This window comes from Oryctolagus cuniculus, chromosome 12, assembly GCF_964237555.1.
Source record: "Oryctolagus cuniculus chromosome 12, mOryCun1.1, whole genome shotgun sequence".
Taxonomy (NCBI): Eukaryota; Metazoa; Chordata; class Mammalia; order Lagomorpha; family Leporidae; genus Oryctolagus; species Oryctolagus cuniculus.
Genome location: NC_091443.1, coordinates 57,796,672 through 57,817,443, shown reverse-complemented (window position 1 = coordinate 57,817,443; position 20,772 = coordinate 57,796,672). Strand labels below are relative to the sequence as shown.

Below are 20,772 nucleotides of genomic sequence, written 5' to 3'. Positions count from 1 at the left end.
AGTATTTAAACATAAGGTAATGTTCCAGTACTAACCAAGTCATTGAATTGCAGAACATTTAATTAGTTTCTTCCTTTGATATTACAAAGTTCTGTGACTTTTTATTCTGACACAAAGCATATACATAGGATGTAATTTATTTTTGTAAGCGTTACATTTTTTGGCAGTACTTTCTAATTTTGGAGTGCTGCTGTAGTTTTTATGTTATAGATTTCCCAAATACACTGTTTCATCTAAGAACTAAAGCATTAGTTTAGACTGCCATAAGAAAGAATAAGTACTTTCTATGCTGCTCTACGGCAAAATCGTTTAAATGATTTAAGTATTATGTCCCAAAGGAAGCATTTGCATAGATATTATCATTTGTATGCTTGTTTTAATTTTTTTTATCACAACTTGTTCTAAAATATATTTGAAGCAACTTAGAGTAATGCTAAAAGTACAGGTGATAAAACATACAAATTGAGTCTGTCTTGATGAAGAAGAGAAAAAGACAAATGCTCAGATCTCTTTCCAAGAGAGAAGGATATCTCTTTACTTTCTTTTCTTTTCTGGACCATGTTTACCTTTTACAGCATTAGAATTTGAAATACAACTAAGTAAAGATGTCCAGAAATAAAGATGAGATAGATAGACCCAGTGGTCGTTGATCACCACTAGACCCTTCTTATAAGAAACACTAAGGGGAAGTCTGAAAGTCAAGCTGCAGGGAAAGGTTACTAATTAGTAACATGGGGGCTGGCGCTGTGGCATAGTGGGTAAAGCCGCCACCTCCAGTGCCGGTATCCCCTGTGGGCTCCAGTTCGAATCCTGGCTGCTCCACTTTCAATTCAGCTCTCTGCTATGGCCTGGGAAAGCAGTACAAGATGGCCCAAGTTCTTTAGCCACTGCACCCGTGTGGGAGACCCGGAAGAAGCTCCTGTCTCCTGGTTCTAGATCAGCTGAGTTCTGGCCGTTGTGATCATTTGGGGAGTGAACCAGCGGATAAAAGACCTCTCTCTCTGCCTCTCCTCTCTCTGTGTAACTCTGACTTTCAAGTAAATAAATAAATCTTAAAAATAAATAAATAAATAAATATTAAAAAGATAAAAAATTAAAAAAAATTAGTAACATGAAAGACTGAATAGCTAAAACAGTCTTGATGAAGAAGAAAGCTAGAGATAGCATACTTCCTGATTTTAAAATATATTACAAAATTATTGCAATCAGTTAATATGGTCCTGGCACAAAAACAGACACACAAACCATTGGAAGAGGATAGAAAACCCAGAAATGAATTCAGGCATATATGATTGTCTATGCTAAGAATACACGATGGGGAAAGGATAGTCTTTTCAAAAAAATGGTGTTAGTAAAACTGGGTGTCCACATGCAAAAAAGAAAAAGAAATTGGATCCCTATATTACACTACACAAAAAAAAATGAGCTCAGAATAGATTAAAGACTTAAAAATAAGACATGAAATTATATATTTTGTAGAAGAATACAGAAGGGGAGTCTCCATGGTACTGTTTTTGATAGTAAATTTTTTGGATACGACACCGAAAACACAGGCAACAAAAGCAAAAATAAACAAGAGAGGACTACATCAAACTAAAATTCTGTACCACAAAGAAAATAATAAACAAAGTGAAGTTCTATAGAATGGGAAAAACTATTTGCAAGCCACAAATCCAGTAGGGATTAATAGCCAGAATATATAAGGGACTCATACAACTTAATAGTAAAAAAAACCCTACAAATAATCCAATTAAAATGGCAAAGGACTTGAATAGATATTTTTTCAAAGAAGGCATACAAAAGCCAACAAGTATATGGAAAAGTGTTCAGCCTTGTCAGTGGGTTGCCAGTCAAAACCACAGTGATATTATCGTCTCACACCTGATAGAATGAGGCTTCTATCAAAAAGTCAGAAGTGTTGACAAGGATGCCACATTTTTGATGGCAATGTGAATTTGTATAACCATTATAGAAAACAGTTTGGAGGTTCCTCAAAAAATTAAAAATAAAGCTACCATATGATTCAATAATCCAACTTCTAGTTAAACTCATATATCCAAAAGAAATAAAGTCACCTTTGTAAGAAGAAATCTGGGCCGGCGCTGCAGCTCGCTAGGCTAATCCTCCGCCTTGCGGCGCCAGCACACCAGGTTCTAGTCCCAGTCGGGGTGCCGGATCTGTCCCGGTTGCCCCTCTTCCAGGCCAGCTCTCTGCTGTGGCGCGGGAGTGCAGTGGAGGATGGCCCCAAGTGCTTGGGCCCTGCACCCCATGGGAGACCAGGAGGAAGCACCTGGCTCCTGCCTTCGGATCAGTGCAGTGCGCTGGCTGCAGCGGCCATTGGAGGGTGAACCAACGGCAAAGGAAGACCTTTCTCTCTGTCTCTCTCTCACTGTCCACTCTGTCTGTCAAAAAATAAAAAAAGAAGAAGAAATCTGTTCACTCATGTTCATTGCAGATTATCAACAATATCCTAGATGTGGAAACAGTTTGTGTTCATTGAGGGATAAATGAGTAAAAAAAAATATGAAAGTGTATGTATGTGTATACCATGCCACAGTAGAATGCACACACATGCACACACACTCACAATAGGATAATTCAGCCTTAAGAAAGAAGGCTGCCATTTTCAACCACATGGGCCATCCTGGAATACATTATACTAGCTGAAATAAGCCAAATTACAGAAAGATAGATTCTGATGATCTCATATACCACATATTGAATCTGAAATAGTCAAACTCATAGAAACTCCTAGAGTAGAAGGGTGGCTATTGGGGTTTAGGTTGTGGGGAGTGGGGAGGATCTGTCAAGAGGATACATGCAGTGTGTGCTATGATTAATGTAATGTTTTATATATTTGACATTTGCTAGAAGAGTAGGTCTGTGTATTGTTACCTCACACCAAAAAATAATAACTGTGTGAACATGTTCATTAGCTTGATTTGATACGAATTTCACAGTGTATATATATATGAAAGCATGTTGTGTTCCTTATGTTTATGTAATGTTTCAATTATACCTCAGTGAAGCTGAAATAAAACTAATAATGTAATTCTAGATTTTTTTTCTTTTATATAATGCCTTAGCTCTAAAACAATATTACTCACTTAACATTGCCTTTTTTATCTAGGAGAAGGGAATATTCTTTTATTTCCTGTATATTTGCAATTTAATTTTTTTTAAAAAATTCAGAAATAAGGGCTATTAATGTTAGGAAGAAATGCTAGCTAAACATGTATTCTTGCTGATTTTATTTGAAAGTTGAAGCAAAGCTATTTTTTGTTGGAGTAATCCTGCACTTTTTTTTTTTTTTCCAGGCAATCTGAGTATGGCGGTGTTGTGTTTGGTGGTTGGGCACGAATGGCCCAGCCCATCGTGGCTTTCACTGTAGTTGAGGTTGCCAAACCCAACATAGGTGAAAACTGGCCCACCCGAGTTCGTGCAGATGTTACCATCAATCTGAATGTCAGGGATCATATCAAAGATGAGTGGGAAGGTAATTTTGTATTTCAAAAAATGAAGTCACCTTTTACCTTTTTAGTTTCTTGATTTCTACGTACAGCATTAACAAAGTTTCTAACTATAAACTATCATTAGATTTTTGTCTTTGAAATTTGACTTAAAGAATAGTGAGTGTTCTGCCTCAGAAAGCACAGCTATAGTGGGCTAGATGCAAATGACTGAAGAGAAGAGATAGGTGAACTCATTATAGAAAGTTGTTTTTTTTTTTGTTTTTTTTTTTTTTCAAATGTGGATCTTAAGATGTGTCCAGGTAAAATGATCTGCTTTAGGAAGAATAAGCAGTCATCCCTCAGTGATGCCAAAAAGTGATTCCTACATGGGAACTAAATGACTTCTCAAGGCCACTTTTTTGACTCTAAGACTTAGAAGTTTTAATGAATTGTGCATATTACGAGGTGTCTAGTAGTGTAACTCAGGTGGTAGAACAGTTACGAGGTTCTTACTGCTTCTTTGGGTGATAAACTGTAGTCAATATTATGAATCAGAGTTGTTACTTCTGGCTTTTCTGACACTTGAACACTACTACAAATTAAAATAAATCATAATGGTTCCTATACTATTAGCCACACATTGACATTCCTGATGTAATTTTATATTTTGTTACCAAAGTTACGAGTAAGCAGACTGTTTAACATTTTTATCATACAGTGACTGAAGAGAGATTAAGTGACATGACATTATGTGCTGTGAGGTGTAATTTTATGTCCCTTGACTTTAATACTGTCTACTTTTGATAGAACTGGGAAGCCATTGAGTCCATTATTTAGTTTAATTATGAGAAGCTATGTACTTTGGCACAGGTCTCCTGTTTTTTGACATTCTCTTAACAAAAATTTCACCATTTGTCAACTGAAACTGTAGATCCAACTGTCTTTCTCAAGATGATATCTGTAAACAATGCTTTTGTGCCTTGATGGATTATTCTCAAGTTGACCTGTTCTAGTGAATGCAATTTAGGCTGTGATTGAAATAACACTGATGGATAGCTTAAACTGATATGAGAAACCTGCTGAATATTATATAGATGAATTATATGTCAACCATATTTTTGGTTACTTATTAAGAATGTTAAAAATAAGGCCGGCACCGCGGCTCACTAGGCTAATCCTCCACCTAGAGGCGCCGGCACACCGGGTTCTAGTCCCGGTCGGGGCGCCGGATTCTGTCCCAGTTGCCCCTCTTCCAGGCCAGCTCTCTGCTGTGGCGCGGGAGTGCAGTGGAGGATGGCCCAGGTGCTTGGGCCCTGCACCCCATGGGAGACCAGGAGAAGTACCTGGCTCCTGCCATCGGATCAGTGCGGTGCGCCGGCCGCAGCGCGCCGACCGCGGCAGCCATTGGAGGGTGAACCAACGGCAAAGGAAGACCTTTCTGTCTGTCTCTCTCTCTCACTGTCCACTCTGCCTGTCAAAAAATAAAAAAAATAAAAAAAAATAATTCTAAAAAAAGAATGTTAAAAATAAGGATGATGACGAGCATCCAATTTTGGAGCAGTAGTATGACTTGGAGGGCTTACTCAGTAATAATGAATTCATGACACTAAAGTTTCTAATTTTAATGTAAAGAGGTTTTTGTTTTAATTATAACTATCAAATATTGAATATTATAGGAAAACCCATAATTGTGTTAGAATGCAAATGTAATCCTTAATAGCTCCAGATATTTTGAATGTTTCTAATATCTCTATCCAAAATAACAGGTTGAGAATTTGCCAGCAAAAGTCTGAAAATAATGAAATTCTAATAAGTGAAAATGTCTTTATGTTTTACCAGGATTACGTAAACATGATGTGTGCTTTTTAATTACCGTGCGGCCCACAAAACCTTACGGCACTAAGTTTGACCGAAGGAGACCTTTCATTGAGCAGGTCGGGCTGGTTTATGTTAGAGGCTGTGAAATCCAGGGCATGCTGGATGATAAAGGGCGTGTCATTGAAGATGGTATGGAGTTCCAATATATTTGAAAAAATGTGTGTATAGAGTGATAAATTTCCTTGCCTTTTTCCCCTTTTTGCTTCTTAGGTAAAAACTTTAGTTGTTGTACATATTAAATAAAGAACAAAGCAGTATACATGAAATACTTATAAGTTACCTATCTCATAGTTTTAGAAGTAGTTAAAATGATTGCTAAACTTCTGTGTTAGACATTGGAAAGGACAGGATCTTTTGAAATCAACCTTTATTCAAAATTTTCCCTTTAAATACTTTACAATACTTTTTTCACAAACCTCTAAATATTAAAATTGTTTAAATTTGTTTGTATTCAGTGATATATTTGCCTAATTTTTCCTTCTTAAAATGTTACTGTTTTAATTCACTGTAGCAGTGGTTCTTAGTTGGAATCAGTAGTACTCTACATTTGGATATGTACAGTGCTGTTTGGATTGTGAGATGACTGAGGAAGGGGTGGGGAATGGCAGGCTGTCTCTGAGCTTCTCTGATCTTTCACTTAATAATCCATATTTTTGTGTATGTGAGATTTCTTTTCATGCTGATGATATTAGATATGGAATGGGGAAAATTAGAATGATCAACTTCTGTCATTAAGGAATCAGAAAACTATATCTTGAATACTAAAACGCATATGCTTACTTAATAAAAAAATACGTATTGTATGTAAGGCGTAGTAGGAGCTTTGACAGACAAAGTTCAGTTCTTTTACTTCTAAGAGCTCCTCGTTTAGTTGAGAGCATGTGCAAATAATTGCAGCACATGGTATTACATCATAAGCTTGACATGATGTAAGAAGAAATTGTAAAAATTTAGAGAAAGGAGAAATACTTTAAGCTTCTTGGAACTTGAAATGGGTGAATGGAGGGCCTTCTATTCTGGGGGAATGGTTAGTTATGTTTGGTCAATTTACCGGAAAAGAAATACTGTTAACATACTTTAACACTTGAAATGTATATATTTCTTTTAACAAACTTTTTCAAAATGTCTAGGTCCTGAACCTCGACCCAATCTTCGAGGAGAGTCAAGGACATTTAGAGTGTTTTTGGATCCAAACCAGTATCAACAGGATATGACCAATACTATACAAAATGGAGCAGAAGATGTGTATGATACTTTCAATATAATAATGAGGAGAAAACCAAAGGAAAATAACTTTAAGGTAATTTTGGGACTGTTTAACTGAAAGCACTACATCATAATTTAAGTAACTTTTTAAGACCCAAGTATGTAGATATTGGGTAATAAAAAGATTTGTTAAGAAAAGTTGCTTTTTTTATTCTTCATATATATAAATATAAAATTTAAGGAAATTCATATGCTGAATCAGTTTTGTCTTTTTTGAAGAGTTTAAGAGCTAAGTTAGTTTAGGAACTAATGAATCCAAGCGTTATTTGAAAGGTCAGCCGTCTTCCTTGCTTTTTTGTATGTTAGGTGTTTGCTTATGCCTGTCTTCAAGGGAAGAAAACTGCTTGCTTCCTTATTTGCTGGGGCTTCTTTTCTTATTTTTTAAAAAGATTTATTTATTTATTTGAAAGTCAGAGTTACGCAGAGAAAGAGAAGTCTTCCATCCGCTGGTTCACTCCCCAATTGGCCACAACAGCTGGAGCTGCACCGATCCGAAGCCAGGAGCTTCTTCCAGGTCTCCCACGTGGGTGTAGAGGCCCAACAACCTGGACCATCTTCCACTGCTTTCCCAGGCCATAGCAGAGAGCTGGATCGGAAGTGGAGCAGCTGGGCCTCGAACTGGCGCCCATATGGGATGCTGGCACTGCAGGCAATGGCTTTACCCACTAAGCCACAGCGCTTGCCCCAGGGCTGCTTTTCTACATCTCAAATAGGTATACTTAGAAATCACTTTAGGAATACAAAGTGGAACTTCAAGGCTTTTAATAATTCTGTGATATAATGTATTTGTAGTTTGATCATTAGTGGGAATAAGAGATTTGGGGGCTATAGTTTTATAATTTTATAGGGAGAAGAGTTTTACTAAAGGAAAATTTTTTTAAATTACCGTTTGAAACTATGTTACAGAAATTAAATATTGACCAATTCTAGCATCTGATAACATCTAGTTTTTGTTAAGAAAGAATACTTTTTTCTCTAAAGTACAGTGCTTTCTTTCTTTTTTTTTTTTTAAGATTTTTTTTATTTATTTAAAAGGCAGAGTTACACAGAGAGAGATCTTCCATCTTTCCAAATGGCCACAATGGCTGGAGCTGGGTGGGTCCAAAGCCAGGAGCCAGGAGCTAGGAGCTACTGTGGTTCTCTCATGTGGGTATAGGGGCCCAAAGACTTGGACCATCCTCCTCTGCTTTCCCAGATGCATTAGCAGAGAGCTAGATCAGAAGTGGAGCAGCCAGGACTTGAACCAGCACCCATAGGGAATGCTGACACTGGAAGCGGAGGCTTAACCTTGTACACCACAAAGTTGTCCCCAGTACATTGTTTCTTATACATTTCTGTCACTTTATCTTTTTATTCCCCCATTTTTGTGATTAAAAGAAGAAAACCTCTCAAAGGAAGTTTTCCATCTAATCCAGTAGTTAGACAAAAACAATAGAAGGACCCTTGATTTCTTTTTGTTTCACCCTCCACATCCACTCCATCAATAATCTGATGAGCTCATGTACTGATACCATGGCTGGATACCTTCATCTCACATGCCTGTTTCCATCTTTGTCTACTCCTCCCCTTATACTGATCACATAGTGGCTCAATGAACCTTTTAAAATACCAATTATACCAAAGTAACTCTGTTCAACATCCTTTAATTTTCCTGTCACATCAGATAATTCTGGGGCAGGCATTTGGCATAACAGTTAAGATTCCCCTTTTGATGCTGCATCCCATATCAGATTGCTTGGGTTCAGGTCCTGGTTCTGCTATATGTCAAGTCGAACAGACTCTGTCATTATCTGTCCTCTCACTACCTCTCCAGCATCATTTTATAACATTGTTCACTCCAAGCTGGCAACACTGACTTATTCTTGAGTAATCAAGACTTTGCATATGGTATACTCTCTACCTAGACAATTTTCCCCAGGTATCTAGCTGATTTGTTCCTTCAGTTGACGTGGGCAATTCTGCTTAAATGTCACCACTTAAAAGAAGCCTTCTTGGGGTTGGTGCTGTGGTACGGAAGGTTAAGCCTGCTGTGCTGCCATCCCTGATTTGAGTCCTGGCTGCTCCACTTCCAGTCCAGCTCTGCGCTAATGGCCTGGGAAAACAGTGGAAGATGACCCAGGTGCTTGAGCCCCTGTACTCACATGGGAACCCTGAAGAAGCTCCTGGTTCCCGGCTTCAGCCTGGCCCAACCTGGTCATTGGCGGCTGTTTGGGGAATGAATCTACAGATGGAAGATCTCCACCCCCCCCCCCTTTCTGTGTGTGTGTGTGTGTGTGCCTCCCTTTGTAATTCTGACTTTCAATAAATAAACAAATAAATCCTCCTAAAAGCTTAAAAAAGAAGAAGCAGCAGCTTTCTTTGGCAACATTATTCACTTAGCATCTCCCTTTCTCCTCATTCTCTATCATTACCAGCCTTATTTTTTCCTCAAAGCCCTTGTTATACTTGATAATTATATTTTTATCTGACTTCCTTATTAAAATTTATTTATTTGATTAAAAGGCAGAGTGAGAGGAAGAGAGAGAGAGATCTTCCATATACTGGTTGACTCCCCAAATAGGCCAGAGCTGGGCCAGATCAAAGCCAGGAGCCAGGAGCTTCTTCCAGGTGTCCCATGTAGGTGCAGGGGTCCAAGCAGTTAAGCCATTTTCCAGTGTCTTCCCAGGCACATTAGCAAGGAGCTGGGTCAGAAGTAGAGCAGCTGGGAATCAAATTGGCATCCATATGGGATGCCAGCACCCCAGGCAGTGGCCCCAAGAGCTTCCAAGTTTTATATAAGTGTCTACTGTATGTCTGATACTGTACTAAGTTATATGGAGTTTATAAAGATTAATAAGACACAGTGTATACCTTTAGGAAGCTTACACCACTAATTAGAGAACTTTGAAATACAAAAAGGCACGTCTAACCATGAAAGGTTAGAAGGTGCCAAAAGCCTTAATGGGTGCAGACAGAAGTGTCAAAGAAGTTCAAAGGAAGCCCTCAGGTTCTCATCCAAGAAAGTGGGGAGGTGATTAACTTGGGAAAGGAAGAATGCACATTTGATACCTTTGGTGTTTATTATGTGCATGAATAGCATTCCTCATTTATTTCCTTCCCTCTTTTCTAGTTTATACAGTCTGTCCTACTTCTTGCCTAGACAACTGTAATGTTCTTTACCATTTGCCAGATTCTGCTGCTTTATATCATAGTAAGGGATATATTTTATCTCCCTGTTAGATTATAGTTTCCTTAGAGAGCAGTGCCTTCATTTTATTCATCGTTTTATGCATCATTATTATGTGAATGCTTTCATCTTAACTATCCATTCACTCATTCCATATTTAACCTGTTCTAGGTTCTTGTTCTAGAAATTACATTTTATTTTATTTTATTTTTGTACATTTTAAGCTTTTATTTAGTGAGAAAGGTGCATAGGAGAGTGAGAGCTTTATCTAAGAGAGGGGTAAATCTGGATTCTTACTGAGTACCAGGAACCAGCCACATGGAGGAGCATCCAGGCCAGGAAGCCTAGGTGCAGGGCTACAGCCAGCCCTCTCCTGGCAAGAGACCAGGGAAAAGAAGAGAAGGGAAATTACATTTTAGTAGGGATTAAACAAATGATATACAAGTAACCAAGTACCAGTTGAATAAGAGAATTTCAGGTAGTAATAAGTATAAGAACATAAATCGGCCAGCGCCACGGCTCACTAGGCTAATCCTCTGCCTTGCGGCGCCGGCACACCGGGTTCTAGTCTCAGTCGGGGCGCCAGATTCTGTCCGGTTGCCCCTCTTCCAGGCCAGCTCTCTGCTGTGGCCAGGGAGTGCAGTGGAGGATGGCCCAAGTGCTTGGGCCCTGCACCCCATGGGAGACCAGGAGAAGTACATGGCTCCTGCCATCGGATCAGCGCGGTGCGCCGGCCGCGGCGGCCATTGGAGGGTGAACCAACAGCAAAGGAAGACCTTTCTCTCTGTCTCTCTCTTGTCCACTCTGCCTGTCAAAAAAAAAAAAAAAAAAAAAAAAAGAACATAAATCAAGAAAGTGTAGTTAACAGACACTATTTTGTTACTTTTAAATGTTGTATTATATAGCATTTGTGATAAAATGGTTGATTTGGTTATTTTATTCTTTGAAGTCAGTAACTTGGCTTCTTAATTTCCAAATGCAGGGTGGGTAGATCACTTTGTTGAAATGGTTTTTGGGGGGCCGGTGCTGTGGTTTTTGGGGGGGCCGGTGCTGTGGCGCAGCGGGTTAACGCCCTAGCCTGAAGCATCGACATCCCATATGGGTGCCGGTTCTAGTCCCGGCTGCTCCACTTCCAATCCAGCTCTCTGCTATGGCCTGAGAAAGCTGTACAAGATGGCCCAAGTCCTTAGGCCTCTGCATCCACGTGGGAGACCGGAGGAAGCTCCTGGCTCCTGGCTTCAGATCAGCACAGCTCGGGCCGTTGTGGCCATCTGGGGAATGAACTATCGGATGGAAGACCACTCTCTCTCTACCTCTCCTCTCTGTGTAACACTGCCTTTCAAATAAATAAATAAATCTTTAAAAAAAAGAAAAAGAAATGGTTTTTGGAAAGCTGATGAATTTGTCTTGGTTTTGGATAGTTACTTTTGATTGTATGTATTAACTACTATAATGACTTTTTATTGTAGTCCTTTTTGTTTATTCTGAAATTTCACTTAATATTTCCTTCATTTTATTATTTATCGCAATGCTAATTTTAGTATTTCTAAATAATGACATGTTTCACAGTTGAGGTATTACATTAATATGATTCTGATTCTATGCGATTTTATTACTGACAAACTGTGGAATATGAAGAGCACAAAACTCCAGGCATTTCTAAGATGAAGCATTTTCCTTAAGGGTTTGTTCTATAATGTCCTCTTGCAGTTAGGTCAGCCTGGGTCTGATTTTCATCCTACTAAATAGGAGTCAAGTGGTAAACTCATTTATGTCATTCTGTCTAAGTGAATGCTTGATGGATAAACTGTTCTTGCTAAGTTTGGTCTTTTGTTTAACTCAGTGTATGCTATCAGCTGAAAATATAGCTGTTGATTCAGTCCAGCCAAGCACCTGTCAGCAGAAAATAGCCTCTTGCCTTGAAACTCTCAGGAATTCTGGATTAGAGCAGCCAGCTCTGCATTCCAGTGGCATGCAAATGTTTGAGATGTCTTACTGAAGCGATCTTTTTCTGTCCTTTAACTCACAGGCTGTGCTGGAGACTATTCGGAACCTGATGAATACTGATTGTGTGGTACCTGACTGGCTGCATGATATCATTTTGGGTTATGGGGACCCAAGTAGTGCACATTATTCAAAAATGCCCAATCAGATTGCCACCCTTGATTTCAATGATACATTTCTCTCCATTGAGCACTTAAAAGCAAGCTTTCCTGGTCATAACGTTAAAGTAACTGTGGATGACCCAGCTCTACAGATACCCCCTTTCAGGTATATATTCCTTTCAAGCATTCAGTGATCTGTCGGCATTGGGCTGTCAGCACTAAAATGAGTTCTGGAGTTTGCTCTGGCAGTCTCCGCCTTCACATATAATCACTAGGATAAGTTTATTGTAGTTGAATCTATTTCTAATTCTGAGTGTAAAAGCTATTTTTAGACCAAAATAAAAGTAATCTCAATTCTTACGAGGGATCAGTGAATATTTGTTGTCTGAAGAGAGCTATATAAATATATTTATAGCATTTAAAGAAATATCTTTACATATTATGTGTAATCTGGTGTCTTATATCTGCAGCTGTGTAATAATGAACTTTCTTTTGAAAAAATTATTAAGTTTCTTTGTGAAATTTAATTTTCTTTAAATTTATTTATGAAATTTAAAATTTCATAAATTTTAAATGTGAATATCCTTTATCCAAAATGCTTGGGACTAGAAGTATTCAGATTTTAGAGCGTTCCAGAATTTTGGAATATTTACATAAATTTTACTCGTTGAGCAAGCCTAATCCAAACATATGAATAAGCCCACAATGTATGAATGCCACAGAACTTAAAAAGTTACAAGTTTAAGAGCATTTTAGATTTCAGATTTTCCGATTGGGGTGTTCAGCCTGTGGATATGGTTACACTTAATGTTAAATGAACTTTGATTTAAAGACTTGAGTAGAAATAAGAACAGTATCTGAAGCAGTTGATGGCTGTTACCTGGATTCCTTCATGTAGATTCGATCAGTATAGTGGGTGGTGACCCAGGTCTTACTTGCTTAGTTGGAGATTAGAACACAGTTTTCAATTGACTACTTAAATATACATATAATAATTCTACATACTAAAGAAAAAAAAAATCCTTTAACTCCCAAACCTAGTCTTCAATACTGCCGTAATCCTCTTAATGGCGGATCACTTTTCTGATACCCCTGACTTGAGATCTCGGAATTATTTTTAAATTTTTTACTGTTAGAGCTTCTGTCATGTATGTATGTCATAGACTCTGCCTTAAGGATAGCTTTTATGTGTCCTTCTTGATTGCTGCCTCCCTGGCCATCAGCAGTTCCTGTAATGGCAGTGATTTTCGTGCTTCCCTTTCCTCGCTTGAACCATCACAGGCTTTACCTCTAAAGCCATTCACTCCCTAGCTAAAAGCTGATTATTCCTGTTGCTTTCCAAGTAAGGGCTGACCTCTTAGCCTCTTTGATTCCTAGCTTTTTTTTTTTTTTTTTTTTTTTTTTTAACTAGCTATCCTTTTAGAATGTGAAGGAAGACTGGACAAAAGTATACGTAGAAAATTAATTTTTTAGTTTAATTTTAGGAGGTTTGTTGACATTCCTCGGTATCTTTGGAAAGGCATCTCCCATCCCCAAGCTGAGAACCTCTGCCTTAAAAGCTTGATATCCCAGAGGTCTCATCCAAGGTTCCTCTCTCTCTCTCTCTGTAGCCTTATTTTTCTCTCTTGTACCCTATATACTGGCAAAAGGAGGCTGCTTGTACTTGACCTCTTCTGTTGCTCCTTTCTTTTAGGAATGTCCAGATTCTTCAAGATTGTTCTTGGATGCCCCATGTCCCTGAAGTCTATAAGTAAAGCACTTTACAGTGCATATGATACAGTTTGTAAAGTTTCTTAGACTCTCCCTTAATTGGATAACAATCTGAATATTTTTAGCAACCATTTTAAGTGCTGGTGCATATGCTTTTTTCAGAGTTTATGTATAGGTTGTGAGTTCCTGTAGGTCAGAATTGCTTCTTAGTCATCTGATTACCCTCCATACAACTTCATGCACAAGATAGGTTCTTAATAAATCTTCATTAATTAGAAAATCGAGCAAAAGTTTTCATCTTGTAGGATAACCTTCCCAGTAAGAAGTGGAAGAGGAAAGAAAAGAAAAGATGCAGATGGTGAAGATGAAGACACCGAAGAAGCAAAAACCTTAATTGTTGAGCCTCATGTTATACCTAATAGGGGTCCTTATCCTTATAACCAACCCAAACGGTAAGTGTACTGCCTGTTCTAATTGTAATAATGAACAATGGTTGTTTGTCTTGAATGGATTAATAGTGTTTTATTTTCCAATTCTTTTAAAATGCTAGACAACTTCTATTTCTGGACTCTTTCCCTCAGCTAAACAGCTCAGACAGTTTAGGCCATTCTGTAGTTATAATATTTCAAAAATAATTATTTTCAGGTACTGTCAAAATTATATACTATATAGATGATCTGTACTAATTATTATTATATAATTATATAATACTAATTTTTATACTAATTATCTATACTAATCTATACCACATAGATTATTATTATAGAAATATCTATTTCCCTATATAGGGAAATAAATGTTAAAGGACTGACTTTTTTTTTTTTTTTTTTTTTTTTTTTTTTAAATAAGCCTCCACTTGCAGCTCTGGCATCCCAAATGGGCACATATTTGTGTCCCAGCTGCTTGTCTTTTTTTTTTTTTTTTTTTTTTTTTTTTTAAGATTTATTTATTTATTTGAAAGGCAAAGTTAACAGAGAGAGAGAAGTCTTCCATCTGCTGCTTCACTCCCCAGTTGGCCACAACGGCCAGAGCTGCGCCGATCTAAAGCCAGGAGCCAGAAGCTTCTTCCAGGGCTTCCACACAGGTGCAGGGGCCCAAGGTCTTGGGCCATCTTCTACTGCTTTCCCAGACCACAGCAGAGAGCTAGATCAGAAGTGGAGCAGCTGGATCTCGAACTGGCACCCATCTGGGATGCTGACACTGTAGGCAGCAACTTAACCCACTATGGCACAGCATGGCCCCAGAGGACTGCCTTTATTTGAGCACGGGATTGTTTCTTCATGACTCTGTGTTACACATAGTGATAGCTTTCATGAATGTGTGCTGTAACTAATCCAGGGACTTTATATTTGTTATTAAATTGAGACCTAGAATTTTGATACTGCAAATAAATTTTGAGCTGAGCTAAGTTATATTTATAACCATAATACCACCATAGTCTTTCGAAAGATTTCTTCCATTTTAATTGTCAACATAAGGAGTAAAATGTGTGGCTGGCGCCATGGCACAGGTTAATCCTCCACCTGCAGCGCCGGCATCCCATATGGGCACCGGTTCTAGTCCTGGCTGCTCCTTTTCCAATCCAGCTCTCTACTGTGGCCTGGGATGGCAGTAGAAGATGGCCTAAGTCCTTGGGCCTCTGCACCTGCGTGGGAGACCGGGAAGAAGCACCTGGCTCCTGGCTTCAGATTGGCACAGCTCCAGCCGTGGCGGCCATTTGGGGAGTGAACCAACGAAAGAAGACCTTTCTTTCTGTCTCTTCCTTCACTGTCTGTAACTCTGCCTCTCAAATAAATAAATAAATAATCTAAAAAAAAGAAAAAGGAGGTGAAAGAGTCAGTATATTAGGAGAACAAATACAGAACCAATGTGTACACCTCTGATCATTCTTGCCTAAATTAGTACTAAATTTCATTCATCTGTATTTCTTATCAATTTCTTATTCATTCCTTTATTTTCAGTAACACAATTCAGTTCACTCATACACAGATAGAGGCCATCCGTGCTGGAATGCAGCCTGGGCTGACTATGGTAAGAGAACTGTTACTGCACATCATCTTAACTTCAGTTAGGACTAGGAGTAAGCACCAGGTTTTTAGAGTAAGTTCTCTTTGAAGCACAGAAACCTGGCTGAATTTGAGTATTTGTAAGGAGTTGTGGCATCTTACACATAGGGAGATCTGCTCATTCCAGTGTTTATAAATAAAGTTGTATTGAAATAGGGCCATGCTTATTTGCTTTTTTGTATTGCCACTTCTTTGCTACAACAGAATTAGAGTACTTGAAGTTGTATAGCCTTTTAGAGAGAAAATCTGCTAACAGCTGTTTTAATTTCTAATTAGTTAGAGCTTTCTGTGTTATCTTTCACTTACTGATTTCTAGTCTAAGTCTGTTATGGTCAGAAAACATTGTTTATTCTTTGCTTTTTAAAAATTATTTAGATTTATGACCCAGGATATTATTTATCTTAGTGGATATTCCATGTGCATTTGAAGGAATGTATACTATGTTGTTGTGGAATGGAATACCCAATAAAGGTCAATTAGATGCATTTGGTTGACAGTGTTGTTCAGTTTTTCTATTTCCTTGCTGATTTTCCATCTGTTGTTTCTGTTGATTACTGACAGGAGTGCTGAGGTCTTCAACCATAATTGTGAATTTACCTGTTTTTCTTTTCAGTTCTGTTAATTTTTAATTAATGTGTTTATTTGAAAGCTTTGTGGATGACTGCATATGCTTTCAGAATTGTTATGTGATCTTGGTTAATCAATCCTTTTAATATTATGTATGTTTCTTTACCCCTGTCAGTTTTCTTTACTGTGAAACCTATTTTGTCTCATATTAATATAGCCACCGCACCTTTCTTTTCATGAGTGTTAGTGTGTTTAATATTTCCTTTTCCATCATTTTGCTTATAGCCTACCTATTGAATTTCTTATAAACAGCATGTACTTGGGACATATTGTTTTAATTTCCATCCATTATTTATTCAAATATTTTCTTTTGTACTGTACACATCTTCCTCCCAGTAACATGAATCTAAGACTCTCTTAGTATTGTCCCATAGATTGATAAAGAATCTGTATTATTTTTTTCTATCTTTTTTTCTCATGCCCGGGTTAGGTAATTTCCATTGATCTGCCTTCCAGTTTTCTGGCTCTTTTTCTGTCCTCTCCATTATGTTATTAAGCCCATCAGTGAATTTTCTTAATTTGCTAATTTATCTTTCAGTTCTAGAGTTTTCATTTTCTAACAATGTGATAACTTAGTAGTTTATTATGTATTCAACATCATTTTAGGTTGTGGGGCCACCTGGTACAGGAAAAACAGATGTAGCAGTCCAAATCATATCCAACATCTACCATAATTTCCCAGAACAGAGGACTCTAATTGTTACTCATTCTAATCAGGTAAATGACCATTTGGGTTTTTTTTGAGGGGAAGTGGAGGAGGGAAGAGGGAGGGGAAGGTAGAAGATAAGGAAAGTGGAGGGGATGCATGAAAGCATAATATAGATTACCCTTGTATGAAAACCTGATCATTGGCACCACAGGATATCAGGAAAGGCTGAAGGCTGGTTAGTATAGTATTTGCTATTGATTTATACTTAGATTATCACTGGATGTGATCAGATTACATTGAAGGATTATGTAAAATCAGTTTCTTATTTCTACTGGAGGGGGTCAGAATGAGGAAAAGCTAAGAATATTATATAGATACATCATCAGATATTTGGACTAAATTAAGTTGCCAGATTTATTTTGCACCATCGTCTCTTCTTTACTAAGCTAAAGCTTTAACTTGAAATCAGAAGTGGTAACCTGTGCTAGTGGACTTCTTCCTCATTTAGTATAAGGAATATTCCTTAAAGACTAAATCTAGATTGTATTAATACTGGACTGAATTAATGATTTCTGTAAAGCATGCCAGTAAATATCTATATATATGGAACAACTGTGTTGTGTTAGTCATTCTGAAGCTGTCAGAAATGAGAAAGAACATTTATTAGCTTTGGGATAAAACCTGATAGACAGCTTTTAGAACATCCTGAAACACATTCTCAAAGTTGCATAATTACCTGAACCTCCGAAGGCACTTATTTTCCCAGAAGTTTTATTAGCAGTGGTGGCATCAGCTGACCAGTCTTTTTGTTTTTGTTTTTGTTTTTGACTGGCAGAGTGGACAGTGAGAGAGAGAGAGAGAGAGAGAGAGAGAGAGAAAGGTCTTCCTTTTGCCGTTGGTTCACCCTCCAATGGCCGCCGTGGCCGGCGCTCTGTGGCCAGCGCACTGCGCTGATCCAATGGCAGGAGCCAGGTACTTATCCTGGTCTCCCATGGGGTGCAAGACCCAAGTACTTGGGCCATCCTCCACTGCACTCCCTGGCCACAGCAGAGAGCAGGCCTGGAAGAGGGGCAACCGGGACAGAATCCAGCGCCCCGACCGGGACTAGAACCTGGTGTGCTGGCGCCGCAAGGCGGAGGATTAGCCTGTTGAGCCATGGCGCTGGCCGCTGACCAGTCTTTAGAAAATTTTGTCTGTAAGGAAGTACAGGATTTTTGGATTGCTAAATGTCACTTACTTTGTTGTTCATCAACTTTTAATCTGTATAAGATTTTGTTGATTTTTTTCCCCTTTTTTTTAGTATTACACTATCTTGTTCATTTATGCATCTTATTTTTAAATTATGTAATAATTTTGAAGTATGTAATAGCTCTTTATGCATTATACTGAATTTTTTTATGAGTAATGGCTTTCTGTATGATACATTGTATAGGGGAGTTGGGGGAGGAGGTTGATTTGGACTTCGTCTTGGTATACCAAACAAAAATTATCAAAAGAAGTTTTTTATTCTATTTAGTAAATTTAGTGTACAATAGTTGTATATACATACAAGTTCTAAGAATGAATAAAGAATAATTCTTGCTTTAGCATAGTATTTTTAGTTAAGCTTTGTCATCTTAGTAGGACTTTCTATGTTATCTTCTACTTATGATTGTTTGACTTACATTGTACCATCCTAAAATAAGGTTAGCTGGAAAAGATTAAATTGCTTACTAAGGGCCTTTTTTGGTCCTTTGAAATTTGAATCATTCCTTCCTGATGTCTATCAGATTGTTGAATTTTCCCTTCGATTGTTAACCATTCTGTTTGCCAGATGTGTATATGCATAATCAAAGCAGTTCTCCAGTGTCATTCTAATTCACAGTGAAATCTTATAGTTCTTTCTGAGACCGTAATGTGTGAGTATTTTTTTTCTCCAAATCTGTGTGGTTCCTGAGTTCAGATGACAGATAAAGGCACGTCATCTGATTTAGTGAATCTTGATTTTGGGATAGTGTGTGTCAAAAGTTTGGTAGCTAGAGATTTTTCTGAAAATTTGTGTTAATATCTTCAGTTACTGAGTAGTAATCGCTAAAATGTTGATAGCAAAAATATTTATATTATATAACCTGGATGTTTACAGCACTGGATGTTGACTTGATGGACAGAGTTGGACTAATAAATGAGGCATAATGTTTGAACAGGGCTAGTTTTTAAATAGTGTCTTCGTTAGTGTATCTTTTTCATACTATGAAACTTTTCCCTTCTGTGGAACTTTGTGTATAGTTTCCAGAGTTCAGATAATGAATAAAAGAACTTGAAGAAACCCTAACTATGGATATTTCATAGGTAAAAAGGAGTGACTTCTAAAATGGTTTTTGTCAGAATATGTCGCTCCCCGTCTTCGTGGAGGAACGACACAGGACCCTGCGCTGTTCTTTCGTCTGCTCGGCCCTCCCCGGGTTTGCTGCTGGTTCTTCCCGGGTTGGCTACTATCCCCTCCACCTCCGTGGAAGGGCAGTTCCCCCTGGCCACATTCCCCACTTCCGCAGGGGAGCGGCACACCGCCGGCCGGCTTTCTCGGGGGCTGCACAGGTGTTCCTTCAGCTAGATGTTCCCCTTAGATGTTCCTGGTGCATGCCGTCTCTCTCCTCCTTTATAGTCCTCCTCCGCCAATCCCAACTCGGCTGCCCACACGCCGAGTACGCTGCTCTCCTCCAATCAGTAGCAAGTCCTACAGTTTATTGGTTGAACTGGAGGCAGCTGTGAGGAAGCTGTTTACTTCTCTCCCAGCGCCATATTGTGGGAGAGCAGATGCATAGAATAAGTCTTAGTTCCAGTAACTCAGTCCAGTCCGGGCTGCTCCCCACAGATCCCCCTTTCTTTTTATTTTTTGGCGTTGATACGCGCCTGTCTTTGGTGTCCCGCGGCACACACTCTGCTCTACTTGCTAGAGTTGCCACAGGTTCTTACAAGTCCTATCAATCAGGCAAACCAAATCCGGGTCCTCTCTTCGCCATGTTGTGAGGAGGTTTTTAGGCGCTGATGCGTGCCTGTGTTCGGTGACCTGCGGCTCATACTTTGGTCGAGCCGTCTGCTGGCGCTTACCGCCTTAATCAGGCAGACCGAATCCAAGCCTCCTAATTGTTGTATTGTGGGGAGGCCTTACTGATGTTAATTCGTGCCTGTCTTCGGTGACCTGCGGCGCATAAGCTGCTAGCCGCTGCAGGTGCTCATCGCCTCACTTAATCAGGCAGACCGAATCCAAGCTCTCTCACTGCCATGTTGAGGGGAGGCCTTTCTATTTCTCTATTTCTCTATCTCCGGGCATTCCTACTTCTCCCATTTTACTTCCATCTTCCAGCATTCCTATTTCTCTCACTTTACTTCTAAACTTCTGTTTCTCTTATCCCCGCAGCTTCCCGCTCTCATTCTTATCTCCACGGCTTCCCGGCTGCGCCCTGCCGGCAGGCTCCGCCCCGAGGCTATTTCTCGGCGGCTTTCCGGCTGAGCCGCTTCAGCCCGCATCTCTCTCATCTGCGCGGCTCGGCTTTGCGCGCACACTCCGCGGTCTCGCACTTAACCCTTTCGCGTCTGAACCACGGCCTCGCGCCAGCCCCGCGTTCCCTATCTATTCACGCCCGGTGCTCCCTCTGCACGCGGCGGCTTCCACGAGTCACACAGCGTAGCTTGCGTCTCCACCACTAGCATTCAATCCAAGCTCCCCGGGCTAGCCTGGCGAATTCAACCCAGCTTACGTCTCCACCCCACGATTTGGCTTCCCGTCCTTTGCTCCCCGGGCTAATCAGACGGATCCCAATCTGGCTTACGTTTCAGCTTCTGGTTTCAACTTTTCGCCCCCTATTCCCGGGCT

At 39.2% G+C, this 20,772-nt stretch overlaps 1 protein-coding gene across 1 annotated transcript in view; it reads left to right on the top strand.

Annotated features, from left to right (window-relative positions):
* AQR (aquarius intron-binding spliceosomal factor) overlaps positions 1-20,772 on the top strand; it is a 108,996-nt gene that overhangs the window by 52,136 nt on the left and 36,088 nt on the right. The window contains exons 17-23 of the mRNA XM_002717997.5: positions 3,318-3,496; positions 5,292-5,459; positions 6,461-6,630; positions 11,792-12,033; positions 13,883-14,029; positions 15,539-15,608; positions 16,877-16,987. Of these exons, the coding sequence (XP_002718043.2) occupies positions 3,318-3,496; positions 5,292-5,459; positions 6,461-6,630; positions 11,792-12,033; positions 13,883-14,029; positions 15,539-15,608; positions 16,877-16,987 (1,087 nt within the window). The remainder of the gene's footprint in view (positions 1-3,317; positions 3,497-5,291; positions 5,460-6,460; positions 6,631-11,791; positions 12,034-13,882; positions 14,030-15,538; positions 15,609-16,876; positions 16,988-20,772) is intronic.